The sequence below is a fragment of the Amia ocellicauda genome, chromosome 5 (genome assembly GCF_036373705.1).
Source record: "Amia ocellicauda isolate fAmiCal2 chromosome 5, fAmiCal2.hap1, whole genome shotgun sequence".
Classification (NCBI taxonomy): Eukaryota; Metazoa; Chordata; class Actinopteri; order Amiiformes; family Amiidae; genus Amia; species Amia ocellicauda.
Genome location: NC_089854.1, coordinates 17659113 through 17676785, shown reverse-complemented (window position 1 = coordinate 17676785; position 17673 = coordinate 17659113). Strand labels below are relative to the sequence as shown.

At 44.4% G+C, this 17673-nt stretch overlaps 2 protein-coding genes across 2 annotated transcripts; one reads left to right on the top strand and one right to left on the bottom strand.

Annotated features, from left to right (window-relative positions):
• The first annotated feature begins 318 nt into the window (after nucleotides 1-318).
• Nucleotides 319-6433, top strand: LOC136749617 (homeobox protein six1). Its single transcript, XM_066704077.1, has 3 exons — nucleotides 319-1774; nucleotides 4086-4249; nucleotides 5241-6433. The coding sequence occupies exons 1-3, from the start codon at nucleotides 1391-1393 to the stop codon at nucleotides 5449-5451; spliced, it is 759 nt and encodes a 252-aa protein (XP_066560174.1). The 5' UTR covers nucleotides 319-1390; the 3' UTR covers nucleotides 5452-6433.
• A 141-nt stretch (nucleotides 6434-6574) lies between these two features.
• qpctla (glutaminyl-peptide cyclotransferase-like a) lies at nucleotides 6575-17588 on the bottom strand. Its single transcript, XM_066704076.1, has 7 exons — nucleotides 16324-17588; nucleotides 15023-15169; nucleotides 13791-14078; nucleotides 10504-10665; nucleotides 9988-10087; nucleotides 8749-8865; nucleotides 6575-8494 (listed from the first exon to the last, which is right to left on the bottom strand). Exons 1-7 carry the CDS (start codon nucleotides 16516-16518, stop codon nucleotides 8349-8351), a joined length of 1155 nt encoding a protein of 384 aa, XP_066560173.1. The 5' UTR covers nucleotides 16519-17588; the 3' UTR covers nucleotides 6575-8348.
• Nucleotides 17589-17673: the final 85 nt, after the last annotated feature.

Sequence of the window (17673 nt, the reverse complement as noted above, 5' to 3'; positions counted from 1 at the left end):
GCACACCTCAACAGCACCAGCAGTACAATGTGCTTTTGAAAATGAAAATCAATCACATTCAAATCCTCCCCTTTTTTTGCATAACCCAAATGTGTGCTTTTTTTCCTTCAGTGCTCTCATTTTCATGAGTTTGCTTGTTGTTATTTTAACCCCTACGGGCTCAGGTTACCTGTTCCCCCCCTGACTGCGGGTGCTGAGTGGAGAGATCTGTGGGATTTCCTAATAGCTCTGCAGCCAGCCAATCAGCTGCCAGGGCTGGGCCTACCCACGCTGCGTTGGGTGAAAGCGAGACCCTGTGGGCTGCACTGGGCTCACAGAAGGGACCAGCTGTCGGCAGCTCCGGGAGGGAGACTCATCGAAGAAACAGGTGCTGGGAAATTGCGATCACATTGTCAAATTTGGAACACACTTCTGCAGCTGGGAACCTTTTTTACATGTTTTTAATTTAATTTTAATAAATCTCAGTTTTCACTTGGAAAACAGATTGGAGACTGGACTCAAATCAACAGTTATTTTTCTTTTAAGAGCCGTATCTCCCCTCCCTTGTCTCTCTGTGGTTCTGGATCATTTAATGCTGCTGTGTTGTTATTGAAGGGTCCCAGACCAGTCAAGAGTGTTTGAACAACTTCTGGGTACTAGCACCTGCAATACCCAGACCAAGAGGATACAGACTGCGGCTGTGGAAGATCCTATATACAAAATAATACACTCTGAATCATATTTTGCGACCAAAAGGGGAAAATAAGTCAGGTTTGATTTTTTTTTAATAGAGAAGACAAATTTTGGCTGGAAATATAAAGTAAAAAGTGTAATCTGGTTTGTCAATGGGTCTGCTGTGTTAAGCCAAAAGAAGGAGTTTTTTCATTTTCCATTTATAGCAGGAATCAAAATACTGGTACTTGTTGGGCTATTGTACTGTCCAGATAACTTGTTCACCAGGAGCACTATACAAGATCTTGTTTAGACTTTTTGACCCTTTTCACTTTTTTGAATTTTCACTTTTGAAATGAGTTGAACAGATCTTTCCTCTTCTACTCCTCTGCTACAAGCTTATATTGTAGCTCAGTTTTGGGGGATGGATACCTGTTCATTTTTTCTTATTTGACCTGCATGCTTTATGTTCTTTGATTTGTGACAGAGATTTGAAGACTTTGAACCGGAGTTTGTTTTGCAATTACAGACACTAGCACTTCAGATTACTCCTCCAATTGTTATTAGAAATATTAGAGATACGCCTTTGTTTTTTTCCCTGTTGATGGAACTTTAAACACCAAAATATCAAAACCAGAACGAAGAGAGGAATAAAAAAAGATAAGAAAAAACACATTCCCCCTGGGTTTTTGGTCAAGTGTGTGTCTCTGTATCTCCGTAGCACTAGCCTTTCTCCAGCATGGCGTTTGGCTTCTCGCAGGACCAGGTGGCCTGTGTGTGCGAGGTACTGCTGCAAGGGGGCAACGTTGAGCGCCTCGGCCGCTTCCTGTGGTCCCTGCCACCCTGCGACCTCCTGCACAAGAACGAGAGCGTGCTGAAGGCCAAGGCCGTGGTGGCATTTCACCGGGGAAGCTTCCGTGAGCTCTACCAGCTGCTGGAGAGCCAACCCTTCTCCCCCCGCAACCACAGCTACCTGCAGCAGCTGTGGCTGCGTGCGCACTACCTGGAGGCCGAGAGGCTGCGGGGGCGCCCTCTGGGGGCCGTGGGCAAATACCGCGTCCGCCGCAAGTTCCCGCTGCCACGCACCATCTGGGACGGGGAGGAGACAAGTTACTGCTTTAAGGTACCTGTGCTAACTGTTCTCAACTCTGATATTGAGCACATGTATAAACCTCCTAACCACCTACCCAAGTCTTTGACCATAATGCCTAAGCCTGTTACACATGGAATTAACATCAGAAATTCAGATAAAGTATGTGAGATATTCAGGTTTTATTCCTGTTGTCTTCATACAGGAATTAGCTCTCAAAACAGCCACCCCAGCACAAATCATAAATCGCTTTGGCCCTAATGGAACGCCAGTATAAAATATGGGGGTTGGAATTGGCAGTAGGCAGGTGGAGTTCAAAGTGATATGATCTGGGCTTCAATCATTACAACGAAACCCTCTGAGGCATAGCCAGCACTGGTTACCAGCGGTAGCTGTTTATCTGCTTGTCCGAATAACTGAGCTCTCTGTTACTTCATCTATTAAATCACTTCCTAAAAAAAAGACACTTCTACTTGTTTTTAGATCCTACAAAACCTGATCATGTACAGTTATTTGCAAAATGATCCAAGTATCTTGAAATCGCCAGCTGGCTCACACCAAAACTGAAAACAACAAAAACAAATGTTCTAAATGAAATGTCTTCTGTGTTCTTGGTGTGCCTCAATTAATTGAGGATTTGCACAGATTCTTCTGATCTGACTACAATTGAAAAATGTTCTGCTGCCATGAGCAGAAGTGTTAGAATTAGAAGCAAATAGACAAGGTCTGGCTCTTATGATGGTGTATGTTTGTATCCCATCTCCACACTGCACAATAAGCCACTTATTGTTGAATCTATATATAGATATTTATGTTAATCACAGCCAATATAAACCGAGAAACACTGCACTTCCCCAATCGTGGGCTGTGTGTGAACTTCATATGCACCCTGTTTGTTTGGAGTTGCACAATGTATGTGTTTTTTTTTTTGGTATGTATTAATCACAACGACAACAAAAACCCGTATTCTTTCTTGACAAGGTTTAACCCTTATAAACCACCTTGTCCAGCCATGCAGGAGCAGACTTTCATTGAAGCTGCTGTGCACTGAAGATGAAAACGACAATTGTTTGTACAGCAGCCTCCAGTTTAAAGACCTGTGTAGACACGGAGATCAAGACCAGTCAGACTGGTTTATAATTGCGCCTGTTACTGTGCTGGCTTTCCGGAACCACTAAAGTTCATTGTGTGACATGTCAGCAAAGGGAAACGAGGGGACCCCCCCTCACTTTCAACACTGCTTTCGTTGTATTGCTTTGTTGTCGTTAAAGGTGCAGAACAGTGAAAGATATACAGGTGACAGTCTGAGAAATTATGCCATCTGAGTTATAGATGCAGTTGCTCTGGGTCCGTGATTTAGTATGATATTGTGTGGACTTTCTGTTCTTGTGGAGGAGCATGCTGGGCTCAAAAACACTCAAAAACACATTGAACTTTAAATTGTGCTTTACAATTGAATTTGGGAAGGCTTGACTACATCAGTAGTATTACATAGATAAGCACTTATTGTTTTTGTCCAGGTGCACTTGCTGTATTTTTTGAGGGACTGGGTGGCTATCTGAGCTCTCCTGTTGTCATGTGGGTTGCTCTTAGAATGCAGCAGGATTAAAAAGGTATTGCAAAACTATGTAAAACAAAGCAGCACTAAGGGCGACCCACATGGACAGAAAGGGAAACAAAAGCAAATTCTACTCATCATTCTGGTTTTAGTCTATGTTGCAAATATATTTATTGTGGAAGTTGGCACTGTTCAAAGCACGTCAATCTTAATGTTTCCTTCAGAGAGACCGAGCTGCATTGGGAGCAGTGATTTGTTATCTTTAACTGTGCGGGTGAGGAGAGCAGTACCTGGGTGAGAGGGAAGGGAAGCCATTTCCCCCGCTCACCGAACCTGAATCAGCGCAGTTCTGTCAGCACTGCACCATGACGGCACAATACGGGTGCTAGGGTAGAGAGAGTGCCGAGGGTTACTGAGAATTAGACACCGGATTGAACTTGTGCAGCAGGATCTACTGACATGTCCTGTCGAAGTCATGCGTTTCAAAATCTTTATTTAAGAGTGCAACCGGTATTTTGTCCATAAGAAGAAGGTTATGTTGTAAATAATGACCACAAACTGGTGTTCTTCAGCACAGGAAGGCTAATGTTATATAAATACACAAGGGGGCATTTTTCCCGGTGGGATTTTGCCTGTGCCAAACGTTTTTAAAATCAACAAGTAAATCACATGGAAATAAGCATTTTCTACTATGAATTAAATTGACCCTTTTGCCACTTGGCCATAATTCTGTGCTGGTCTGGTGTGGTCTGCGAGTGACAGGCTGCTGTGTGTTTTTCCCCCCAGGAGAAATCCCGGGGTGTGCTGAGGGAGTGGTACCTGCACAAGCCCTACCCCTCCCCACGGGACAAGCGTGAGCTGGCTGAGGCCACAGGGCTGACCACCACACAGGTCAGCAATTGGTTCAAGAATCGCCGGCAGAGAGACCGTGCCAACGACTGCAAGGACAGGTCAGCACCAGTCTGCCTCCAGACCCGATAATCTCATTACAAGCGTCGGAAGATATTTTTCAGAGGGGACATATTAGTAGAAATGTGCATCAGGAAAGTAAAACTTTTTTTCCCATTTTGGTAGCAATGTCAAATGCTATCATAACCTGAGCACAGATATGTGATATGAGTTAATTTATTTATTCCCAAAACTTGGAATATAAATAAATAGACAAATAATCAACCAAACAAACAAATAAATAATAGCACAGTAGATAACAGCTCTCAGTGCAGGACTATAACTCAGCTCTGCCACCTGCTGGCAATACAATGACATAGACTATTTACATATTGTGCTTTCCATTACCAAGACAAATGGGTTGGATTTAAAATGTTTGTATACTAAATGTATGTCTTTTTCTACACAAAATACAAATTGATCCAACTTTACTTTTCCAAATAAACATGTGACTACATTGCTGCATTGAAAAGCAGCAGACACTCACACAAAAGGTTTGATTTTGTGGACAGTCTATAAAATCCTTTTGCCTTCTCTACTTCTCTATTGTGTCCAGGTATTATGGGGAATTGGCATTTATATACTTTTCACCTGCATGGTGAAAATAATCTTTATGTAATTAATTTAATTATGATTTGATGTGAAATAAGTTTTTGCTTTGTAATGTGAGGCCTAGTAAAGCATTGCTGCACAGTAGAAGGTACATATTGAATATAACTCTGAAGTTGAGGGAAGAGACTCACTGATAAATTCAAAAGAACCCAGAGATTGTGTTTTTCTGTGGTATACTAATACTAAATCCAACAGCGGACCATAAAGGGAGACTTATAGTATGGGGAATATTATTGTTATTATTATTGTAATAGAAGTGTATACTATAACTTGAGACCTCTGCCTATTTCATGTCTGTCTCACTCCAATCCATATTTAGCCTGACGTATCCATGTAACAATCCAATAATAATTACTATGATTACTATTACTATTGTTGCAGAGAGGGGGAGAGCACCAGCCAGCTGCACGAGCATCGCTTCAGGCCCCCCAGAGGCCCAGGGCCAGGGTACCCCAGCTCAGACGAGGACGAGTCCCCCCCTGGGAGTCCCCGCCTGCTGTACCCCAGCCTGGCCCCCCCTGCCATCCGCCACCACTGCCTTTCCCCCATGGCCATGCTGGGGGCGGACCTACGAGACTTGGGGGGGTCTTGAGCTGGGACAGAGACATTGGAGTACAGGGGTGAGGGACCAGAGATGGGGGTGGGGGGAGTAATCTGCATCCTACATGGCATACTGCAACTGCATATAGTCTAAACTGGGAAATGGCATCATCGTTCTCATTGTGGAAGTCTGAGATGATTGTTGTTGTTGTTAATGTCAGACTGTGCAGCAGGAGTGAACATCTTTAAATGACATCAATGACGGGGTTCAGATTTTATTTTTTGGGGGAAAGCAACCAAGGTTTGGAGCAGCTGTTGTGTTCATAGTGGGTGACAGAACACAGAAGGGTCAATAAGGGCTTCATAGGGAAATTGTATTAATAATTGAATTTTCATGTTATCAATCTCCTTTCCACTATGCAATCATCTTGGTCTCTTAAAATGAACATCTTGCAAACTTTAATAACCACAAAAATGTGGATGGGGGGCTAAATAACAGCACATCTTGGAAATTAGGTGGGATTTAAGCATTTAATGCTCCTATTTCAAGTGTCACTGTCTAAAAATGAATATTAAAAACCCAATATAAAAACATGTTTAAAAACAAGCTTCTGCTGCATTTCTCACACTGAGGGGCCAGGACTGAATCCTCTGGGTCTAGAAACAACAGTGATCTCATTCGTCTGAAGACTTCCAGAACACTGATTTGGATTACCACTCTGCTGTGCTGATCTACCCAGAACGGAGTCAGTGTCCCAGTAGGGAAAGCAGAAACTGACTTCACAGCTCGCCCTAAGCCAGGAACACAGACTGGCAGGTACTAAGGCATGAGAAACCATCTTCCCACAAACTTGGCCAAAGATGCACTGTGGTCAGGAAGACCCCCTCAATTCCCAACTCAATCCTTCAACAAAGACTTTTCTCACTGCAAAGACTGTGCGTGTAACAGTGGTGGCACCTCCTTCTGCACCCCATCACAGGTTTGTAATACTTGTATCAAGTGATAAATATACAGCTTGTTGCAAAAATGTCACTGAGCCAAATAAAATGTAACCCCTGGGCTGCATAAACACTTGTGGCCTACAATTTTCACCAGCAACAAAAATCCAGTGGGTGCCCCCTCTGATGTGCATTATGAACACCAATAAGAATCAAGAAAAAAAAAAAAAGAAAACTGGTTTCCACAATTAATTTTTATTTGGATTGGAAAAATAACCACAGCAGGATTCCTCAAAAGGGGATTTCTCTTTCTTGTCCCCAGTTTTGCTGCAGTACGGTGGCCTGTGTGGATAGAGGGGATGATATTACATTCTGCCAGCTAATCAATTCATTCATCCTAGGTGTTGGAGGTCTGTGATTGCTAAGCAAGTGTGCTTGGTCAAAATAGCATGCTGCTTTTAGCATAATTCATGATGAGTAAAGAGTTTTTAATATTGGTCCACTGTCCTTCACATTTACTTTTAACTGACTCAGCTGTAAATGGACCATAATTTTCTCTCCTTATCTAATTATATTCTATAACTAGTAGACTAGTTAGACAGTGCCTAGGTTTAGCACACAGAATCAGGTTCACTGCAGTGACTGGACAGACATCATGAGATTTCAGACTGAGAACTAGGTTAGTCAGGAAGTTAAATTCCAGAAGTTTTGTAGAACCTTAATCACAAAGTCGCACTCGGCCGCAACACATTTATACATTCCGCTCTGATTCCTAAGACTAAAACTCTTGTTTTGCAAGTAATATACCTACAGAATTAATGACTGCAAGCAAACATTACAGGTGTGCTGGAGGGGCACGGTTTCATTACAGTGGAGAAGGACATTTTACCTTTTACAAAAATTAATTAGTCAGAGGTGGGCGAAAGGTGGGGCCACAAAGGTGAAAGCTGAATTGTTGGACCACCAGCACTTGCTAAGTAATGGGGCTTAAGCAATTCTATGGGTCAGGGCTTGCTTATTACAACAGTCAGGGTTTCTGATTTAGGAGCCACTTTGCACAGCATGTCCATCTCAGGCTGCAGCTGGGTTGAAAACTGTACACAGAATTTTCACAGTAGGAGCAAGACTAATAGGATGCAGCTGAAAAAAAGAAAACCCATAAACCGATCAACACCAATTAAGTCTCTTAACCCATACAGGAAAGTATAGCAAGATATGGCATTTGCAATTTTAAACTCTTTATGTATTTTAACTAGTTTCAATCTAAGCTAACCTCTTTTGTTTTAATTAAGCCATTCCTCAACTTCATTGAAGAGTTTCCACCTGATCCACAAATCAGGAGAGTACTGCAGCAAATTGCAGTTTTCCACAGTGTGGAAAGAGAAAAGAGAACCAAAACTGACAGCAAACAGACTGTTTCACATCACATATCGCTTCCCTTGTGGGGGGAATGGGACTGCCCAGCTGTTCGAAAACGAGTCCTCCAGCCCTGGCTTGACAAGACATCAAGAAGAAAAGTATTCAGAAGCAGGAGAGCACCCAGTTCACTGCCGCATGCCAACCCAGTATATAATGCACGTTGATGAAGCGTATTGAACATCCTCCAACTGTAGGATTTCCAGCCCTGTAATGACAGCTTATGATTCACTTTACGGATTTGTTTCCGTTTTGGATTAGGGTGCTTAAAGGATTCGTAGTGTTCTTTTGTGGTTTGATTCTTGAGGTTGAATCGTCAGAGAGAGTGGGTGTGGGGTTGGGGAGACCTGCAGGCAGTTTGTAAGCACAGCAGGATGAGGGTCCTGGGGGTGCAGGGCCCTTCTGAAAAGATTTGTATTTATTTATTATTTTCATGTTCCCGTACTTTACTTGAATTGCTACCAAAGAGCTCTACGTCTAAGCTCTATGTCTGGGCTTTGCTTCGCTTTTCTCTGTGCTTTATCCAGGTTATAATACTGTAAACATTCACAAAGGGCAAGGGGGTTGCAGGCAGGAGAAAGGTAAGGTGCAGGGTCACAGCCCCAGGTACTCTGCCAGGAACACGGCCAGGATCTTGGTGAGGTTGTCAACAGTGGGTCGGTGCATTCTGTCCTCCGTGTCCTCCAGGGTGTGCCAGAATGAGGGGAAGGGAGTGGCAATCATGTGGAGCACGGGAACACCTATTGGCGAGAGAGAATGAGAGCAGGCAGGGCTCAGATGGGGTCTGTAGAGTTGGCACAGAGAGGACAGTGTTGTTGGGGTTGATGGGAGGGGGTAGGAGGAATGGTTGTTGGGCCTGGGACCAGTTGATGGGTGGTGTAGCAGAAGGGGCTGAAGCAGGGGAGGGTGGGGTATCCGATGTAGGTTTTGTAACACAGGGACAGAGGGGGGGCAGGGTGGGTGTGGTCTGGGGATAGTAGGTTCCAGAACTCACCCTTCTTCAGAAAGGGCATGTGATCGTCCTCCACTGGGCCCAGGTAGACGTCCTTCCTGAAGTAGCTCTGCTCAGAGGGATGGGACGACAGCAGGCCCAGCTTGTGCAGCCGCTTCTCTGGGAGACAGCATAGAGAGACAGCAGCACACACAGGTGAGAGGAAGAGATAGTGAGTGACCGTGTGAACACTCACCAGCTTCCAGATCACACCAGAGGAGAGATATTGCATGAAGTGCAGAACATTTGTTTTGGGCAAATTTACATTGAGGAATCCTGAAGGCCACTAAGACGCCTTGAACCCACGTCTTCTGCAACTAACAGAATTTCGTATGAACCTAATGAAACTGATCATGAAAGTACAGGTGTAGACCATCCCCATCCCACATATTTGCTTCCACTTAACACATCATAAATGCACACCCCTAGCATTTGTTGGCCGAGATCCTGCCTCCTCTCCAGTCACCGCCTCTGCAGCAGCTCCTTGGCTCAATTCCCTTAGTTGAGGCGGGGGGGTGTGGGAAGGAGGGGGCGACTGTCTGGCCCCTGCTGCCAGGCTTCCGTTCCTTTGGCCAAGCAGGTAAAACCAAAACTTGCACAAATCCAAATCAATCATGTCACACCTTAACTGGAATTGTTAAACTACTGAACAGTGCATACTGGCTGGGTACCGGATAGAAGCCACCTGTTCTTCTTTATTCAGTTGGATAAGTTTTGATCAACTCTCACTCTGCACATCTCACAGGTTGGCGAGTTGTGCATTTATGGTCCAGTTCCTTATTCATCTGGCATCTCCCCCATCACCTTCTAGCAGGTTAGCACTCTATATTTCACAAGGAGCTCTTTCCATTTCTGCACTAGAGCTCTGGAAAAAATTGAGACTACTCCAAGTTCAGAAATCAATGTTAAGTGGTCTCTTAATTTTCCAGAGCTGTAAGTCTTAATGCTTGCAGATTCCTTGATGTCTTTACAGTCCAACCATTTAATAAGGATCAGCCACCAGTTCCCCACACACAGTAATAAACAGTTAAACAATGAATAATTCCTTATGACCCCCTCCCAGTGTGATTTACCACTGTGTATTCCTATTTGGTAGTTGATGAACACAAATGGTTCTAGCAGTATGTCTCCAGGAGCCTTAGTTAACTATTTGTTCCTGAAAGCACTGAGTGTAGGACAGGAATTGGGGAAGAGCAAGGGGGGGTTGGCAGGGGAAGAGCAAGGGGGGCTGGGGAGGCTCACCAGCGGCGATGAGGCGGTCAAACCAGCGGGCCGTGTTGTCGAAGTGATTGACGAACAGAGGACTGGAGTCACCAATCAGATCCAGCAGGACAAACAGGTCCTGAGAGAGAGAGAACCACATTACTGCCTGAAAATGACACACAGGTCACTTAAACAGCTGTAGCCGCACCTGATGGGGTCTAATGACGAATTTTCAGAACCGTGACATTTTTGAAGGGCTCTCTTTATAAATAGACGTGGTTTTGCTTGGTGCATGGCTGCCCTGGAGGAGTGCAGCTGAGGAATCTCCGCTGTAGTCTGCAAGAAGGGTGTGTATGTATGTGGACATGTCTTACTATTAATGTGGGGACAAAACATGTTATTGTCATCTTCACCCTACCTGGAGTTTTGTTTGACTGAAGTTAGGAATAGTTCTGATATTGGGAGAGCCAACGGGAAGGCCCCAGAAATCTATCAAGACGAGATGTGCGTGTGGGTATAATTGTGCGTGTATTCCAGATGTGCAGACAGACTCACGATAGCATCAAGCAGGGTGCTGTCAGGGGACCCGGGGGGGTGTGCTGTCCTGGCCATGCGCTCTGCCAGGTGCCTGGAACCATACAGGGAATCCGTGGGCGTCCACTCCTGGAAGGCCTCCTCTCCATCGAAGAACAGCAGCTGCAGAGTGACTGGAGACTTCTACACAGGAGTCACAGGTCAGAGGTCAGGGTGTGGGGCATCACCACAATTGTTTCTACAACAAACCTCGACCCTGTTCGCTTTTCACTTCAGGTAACCTCTCGTTTCCCATTCGTTTTTCCATTTTCCTCCTCTCTTCTTACTTCTCGCCATGCTTCCCTCTCTGCTTTACTTGATAGTAAAAAGTACAAGTCTACATACAGTGCATCCGGAAAGTATTCACAGCGCTTCACTTTTTCCACATTTTGTTACGTTACAACCTTATTCCAAAATTGATTAAATTCATTGTTTTCCTCAAAATTCTACAAACAATACCCCATAATGACAACGTCAAAGAAGTTTGTTTGAAATCTTTGCAAATGTATTAAAAATAAAAAACAAAAAAAGCACATGTACATAAGAATTCACAGCCTTTGCTCAATACTTTGTTGAAGCACCTTTGGCACCAATCACAGCCTCAAGTCTTGTTGAGTATGATGCTACAAGCTTGGCACACCTATTTTTGAACAGTTTCTCCCATTCTTCTTTGCAGGACTTCTCAAGCTCCATCAGGTTGGATGGGGAGCGTCGGTGCACAGCCATTTTCAGATCTCTCCAGAGATGTTCATTCAGGTTCAAGTCTGGGCTCTGGCTGGGGCACTCAAGGACATTCACAGAGTTGTCCTGTAGCCACTCCTCTGTTATCTTGGCTGTGTGCTTAGGGTCGTTGTCCTGTTGGAAGATGAACCTTCGCCCCAGTCTGAGGTCCAGCGCGCTCTGGAGCAGGTTTTCATCAACTTTCATCGATTTCTCTGTACATTGCTGCATTCATCTTTCCCTCGATCCTGACTAGTCTCCCAGTTCCTGCCGCTGAAAAACATCCCCACAGCATGATGCTGCCACCACCACTGTAGGGATGGTATTGGCCAGGTGATGAGCAGTGCCTGGTTTCCTCCAGACGAGTTCAACCTTTGTTTCATCAGACCAGAGGATTTTGTTTCTCATGGTCGGAGAGTCCTTCAGGTGCCTTTTGGCAAACTCCAGGCGGGCTGTCATGTGCCTTTTACTGAGGAATGGTTTCCGTCTGGCCACTCTACCATACAGGCCTGATTGGTGGAGTGCTGCAGAAATGGTTGTTCTTCTGGAAGTTCTCCTCTCACCACAGAGACACGCTGGAGCTCTGTCAGAGTGACCATCAGGTTCTTGGTCACCTCCCTGACTAAGGCCCTTCTCCCCAATCGCTCAGTTTGGCCGGGCGGCCAGCTCTAGGAAGAGTCCTGGTGGTTCCAAACTTCTTCCATTTACAGATGATGGAGGCCACTGTGCTCATTGGGACCTTCAATGCTGCAGACATTTTTCTGTACCCTTCCCCAGATCTGTGCCTTGATACAATCCTGTCTCGGAGGTCTACAGACAATACCTTGGACTTCATGGCTTGGTTTGTGCTCTGACATGCACTGTTAACTGTGGGACCTTATATAGACAGGTGTGTGCCTTTCCAAATCATGTCCAATCCACTGAATTTACCACAGGTGGACTCCAATCAAGTTGTAGAAACATCTCAAGGATGATCAGTGGAAAGAGGATGCACCTGAGCTAAATTTTGAGTGTCATGGCAAAGGCTGTGAATTTTTTTGTTTTTTATTTTTAATAAATTTGCAGATTTCAAACAAACTTCTTTCACATTGTCATTATGGGGTATTGTTTGTAGAATTTTGAGAAAAATAATGAATTTAATCAATTTTGGAATAAGGCTGTAACATAACAAAATGTGGAAAAAGTGAAGCGCTGTGAATACTTTCCGGATGCACTGTACATTTCTAACCATCTAACCACCACTACCCCTCCCCCATCAATGCACGTCTTCTCACTGGGAGGAGAGAATCAAGGTAAGCACTAGGACACAGAGGGGGGGCAATGCCAATTACAATATCCCCAACTCTGTATTTGACTTGCATTTTTGTATTATAATTTGAAGAAAAAAAAAAAGCTGAATGCGCAGGATTTAAAAACAAAGTCATTAAGTCATTGTGACAGATAGTGTGCTCATATTTCCAGCGGGTTCAGCTGATGTAATCATTTCTCCAGCAGTTTGAAATTCTCAGAGGAATCAGCCAGTCAGCAGCAGCTCCCCCACAATTCAGTCTGAGGGGACCCTGGTCTGTCTGGCTCGGATTTGTTTTAAGACAACAGCACTGATTTTCAAGGCAGTTCAGTGCAGGGGTGAATCGTGCCCTTGATTCTGTCTGTCAGCAGCTGTCTCCAAAACTCAATGCAATGAAAGCTGGTGTTCTTGCAGGGGTTGGGGGGGTGGTGAGCTGGAAAGTGGTGCTCATAGCTAGCACCAGATCTATCAAGGATCTTCATCAGATTATTGATGGATCGAAACAATAACTTTAGCTTGAATTCATATAGGGGGATTTTTCTTCTTCATCAAACCATTTCAGTTGCTTATTTTTTGAACCCCTGCAGTCTAAAACCAAAACTGTTTAAAACTTTGTGGATGTATTAGGAATTTAGGTGGTTGGCTCAGTATGTGAACAAACAAATCTTCAACCTGTTACTCAGTGGCATGCCCTTTACAGCACTGGCATATTTGCACCTGGGTTTATTAAAGAGGCAGTAAGTTCTGGTTTACCTTGATGTTTTGCCGAATATGTTTATCCCTTTTATCACAGGCTACGTTGTTGATAGTTGCTGAAGGTGAAATGTATTCAGTCTCTAAAGAAATATCTGCAGGTTTTATATTGGGATTTCATTATTCAAAGAGAGGAACAACATATTGCACATTGAGTATGAAAGCACATAGAGGACTTTATTCAAATGCTAATGCAAAATGGTACATGATAATGCAATCCCATAATTGCATAATCGTGTTCTGTTTATGCATTAGCATTTGAATAAAGTCCCCCTTGAAGCAGGGAAGTCTGCAACTGCAAAGGGGGAGCCGTTTCTCATTTCACAATTGCATTTGCATTTTGTCCTAAATAATGGGATTAAAAAAAATCTGAAATGGTTTGATTAAGAAAATAAAATTAAAATGACCCTGTATATTTGTGGAGCATATACACATTTGGACATATTGATAGATTTTTTTTATTTTATTTTTTCCCCCATACACACTTTGCTTAATCTTCCAGTTCTACCTGTAGTGCGAGTGCTCGGAGCTTCGAGTCCAGGGCGGTTGCCAACTCCAAAATCATGGCACAGGGAACAGCAGAGTCGCTCGCCCCGAGGAATGGGCGTCCGGTCGGGGATGCTGGGAGCTGCTTCGTGTCGTAGTGGCAGGCCAGCAGGAGGCGCCGGGGAGCACTGGGATCCAGGACCGCCAGCACGTTAGAGAAAGTGAGGGGACCCCGAGGGGTGGGAGAGGTGAACGAGTCCACCTCCACTACCCAGCCCGCAGAGAGAGAGCCCAGCTGAGAGGTGATATGCTGGGAAAGAGAGAGAGAACAGACAGTGAGACTCCATCCAAGGCCATAGAAACCAGTCCATAAAGACAAAGAGTAAGATCACATTTTTGAAATGATACAGTGCAGTCATTAAGTTTCTTCGACTTTGATTCTCCTTGCAGTGTTTATCCCTTTGATAATAACTATGGCAAAGGGGAAGCATCAAGGATCTAAAAAAAGGAAGGAGAAAATTTGGTAGAGATCTTGTTTCCTACAATTGAAAAGGATATTTATGTCAAATGATGGTTACGAATAAATGAATACAGCTTACATTAACTATGTATTACGCAGCATTAGTTATTTAGGTTATTTTAGTATTTTAAATGTGTTTTATGACCATCTTTACATATTACAGTAACCGGATGTACCCAGATACAGGTTTCGAATGGCCCGACCACCCTATTACTTTGATCGATCATGACTGCACTGTATATTTTAAAATATAGAAAGTAAACATATAACAAACTAGTCGCCCATAAAATAGTCTAAAGCACTAGGAAAAGCTGTAGCTCTTATCTAATCAAACGTTTACAGTTTTAAGACCGAAGGAGTGAAGTTTTAGTGGCTTGAACATTTTTGTATTTTTATCTGTTAATGTCTGAATAGAAAATTTAGTTTGGTTGACACTTGGGCAGTCCCATGAAGTGTCACACTGTCTGAACTCAAGCTCATGAAATCTCAATTATAGTTAGATACACCAACAGATATTAATTAACAGGAAGCCATCTCCCTGCCAATGCCTGCTGCATCAGTTTGCATCAAACCACCACAAAACTGCTCTCCTGACTGGACAGCAGGAAATGATTCACCTGTCCAGAAAATTCAATTAGGTTCATATTTTTTATTGCGATACCTACTGCCTCATTCAAGACACAGTGCAGCTTCTCCTGCAATGTCTGTATTGCAGTGCAAAGAAAGGCCCTCACCTTCCTCACAGCCTGGCTGCCCGCTGTGTCTGGCAGTCTCTCCACTAGGATGGGCTGCAGGTGCATCTCCCACAGCCGGCCCCCGTCCACGTGGGACACCAGCTCCCGCACCTGGCTGGACGACTGCTTCCGGGGTTTGTGGGCCAGCTGGTGAGGGAGAGAGGGGTGGGAGGTGGTGAAGGTAACGTTGTCTCTCTACAGTGTTTTTCCATGTCTTTATTCCTTTGGTTGACAGGAGCACTTTTTTGTTTTGTTTCAGGTCATCCCTTTAAACAAAAACCCAACACCCCCCACACAATGGTATCAACCAACATCAAAGTAAATTCAAATAGCCATTGGAAAGTAGAATAATTAGATCTTACATGCAGGTCTGTGTAATTATGTATTGATTGAATCCATGGCCCTCCGCTTCAGTCCAGGGTGCTAGCCACTACTCCACACTGCTGCCCTATATTATATAGGACTTTTATTTGCCACACGTTTAATGCAATCAAAAATCGAAAAGGGACATGTAGCCATCATGTTTAAAGGGTCTTTTGTGAAAGGGTATTTTATGTTGGCTTGTTCTGCTTGGCTTCACTCAATAAAGGGAACAATGGCTGTGTGAGTTCTGTAGCCTATCAAGCTCATTCTCCTTGAAGCTGCTGATTGAACTAGATTTTCCTAGAAGCTAATGACTGTAAATATGCTTCAAACAAATATGCAATGGTGATTAAGTAAACAAATGTTTAATATCAGATTATCTTGCAAAAAAATATTAACTACTCTGAGAACGACATTACATTGTTTTGTATGCACTACATTTCTTACAAATATCTAATAAATGTGACCACTACTACTGTATATTACTAGGAAGTTTAGTATATCTGAGGCATCTCACAATATCTGGGTAAACCCCTGTGTGGTCAGCAGTGGAAATGCTTTGTTGGATGCGAGATTGACAGTGGGGTGATGATCTTGCAAGGCAGGCAGGAACAGTGCTATTCGGAGGCTAAAATAAACAGCTGACAGGCTGCCTGCGCCGCCACTTACCAGCAGTTATTATTAAAAAAGACAAAAACAGGGATCAAACTATTTTCGTGATAACCGGTTTTCGCCTGTAATGTAATCAGTTTAACGGGCACGATGGTCTAATAATACACCAAAACATGCATTAATAAACACAAAGCAGGCTACTGCGTGTTGTGCGTGTAATTAAGCCAAATGACAAGGCGACAATGCGGAACACAGCACCCCCCCACACACACCAACACCAACACCGCGTATATAATGAATTGTGATTTAAATAAACGCTGACATACTCTGTCTTTGGTCCAGTGTGAAGACCTGACCCTCACTTCGCTGGCGGTGTCGGCGGACAGGTACAACCCCAGGATCCCGGCCACGGCCAGGACCCCGCACAGACAGCACAGCAGCACCCGGGCCCGGGGCACCCTCACCGCGGCGCTGCCGTTACCGGCCGGGGCGGGCTTGTACCTCCGACTGCTCTTCGACATCTTCGCACGGAGTCCGGAGACCAAGCGGACAAAACGCAGCTCTTCACTCGACAAGCAGCTGGAAACCCCGTCCCTGCGTAGATCTTCCCGTATACCTGCGAGTACTGGCTTTCTTGCACAGATCGCTTACATTTCTAAATGTTTCATTATTTAAACATCAGCAAAATAATAAATAATGGCACGTTTTAAATGTGAACAAATGACTTGGTGATTTATAGGCGTATTAAATGTGCACTTTTTAAAAGTTGCGTGTACAGCACCGCTAGTTAGCCATGCTCCTCACTGATCCGCTGTAACGGTCTCTCTCTCCAATACGTGACGCCACGTAATTCCCAGGCGCGATCACACGCTGACGCGACCGGCTCGCTCTTCCTCCCTCGATATAAATGCACTGCTGTTATAGAATGTATAGCATTTTCTATAGAATGTATAGAATGCGCTCGTTCAGAAGTAACTTCGACAAAGGTGCACAACTATGTGTGCACGGTTATATGAAAAGTTTCCATCAAGTTTTCCTTGTAGCAGTGTACAATCTCTGCTTCCATGCACAGCATTGTTTAATGTAGCGGTAATTTACTTCGGCAACCGGACGTCCTTCTACTACTTTAGTAGCCGCTATTTTATTTTAAATACATTCCCTGCATTTCAGTCTGATATCAACACGATCCCCCGTGCAGTCAACTCCCACTGTAATTGGTTCAGAATAAATGCACGCTGTCAATGTGATGATTGTTTCGAGGCGCTATCCATGTCCGCTAATGTATCCCGTTCAATCGCGACTTGTCCAACATCTTGTGTCAGAGCAGCACTAACGCAAAACCTGGCGGGCAGAGCGGAGCCGGACTGCGCTGCGCCGCGTTGCGTTGCAGGTCTCCAGTGTTCATACAGCCAGCAAAGTCACGACAGTCCCTGTAAATCTGTGTTCAGCGGTTACCACACGGGCTGTCCACAAATGAGTTCCTTTTCTTCCATGTTAGCCCCCCTCGCCGATCTCACAACACGACGCTGCCTCCCCCACTATGTGCAGAGAGCACCGCGCAGCCCGCACGACACACCGCTCTCGCCTTCCGGCTACCTCTCCACGGCGATGACGGCTACTGTTCCCTTAAAGGGGCCGACACATTAAAACAAAACGCCACACTTGCAGTCCGTTAG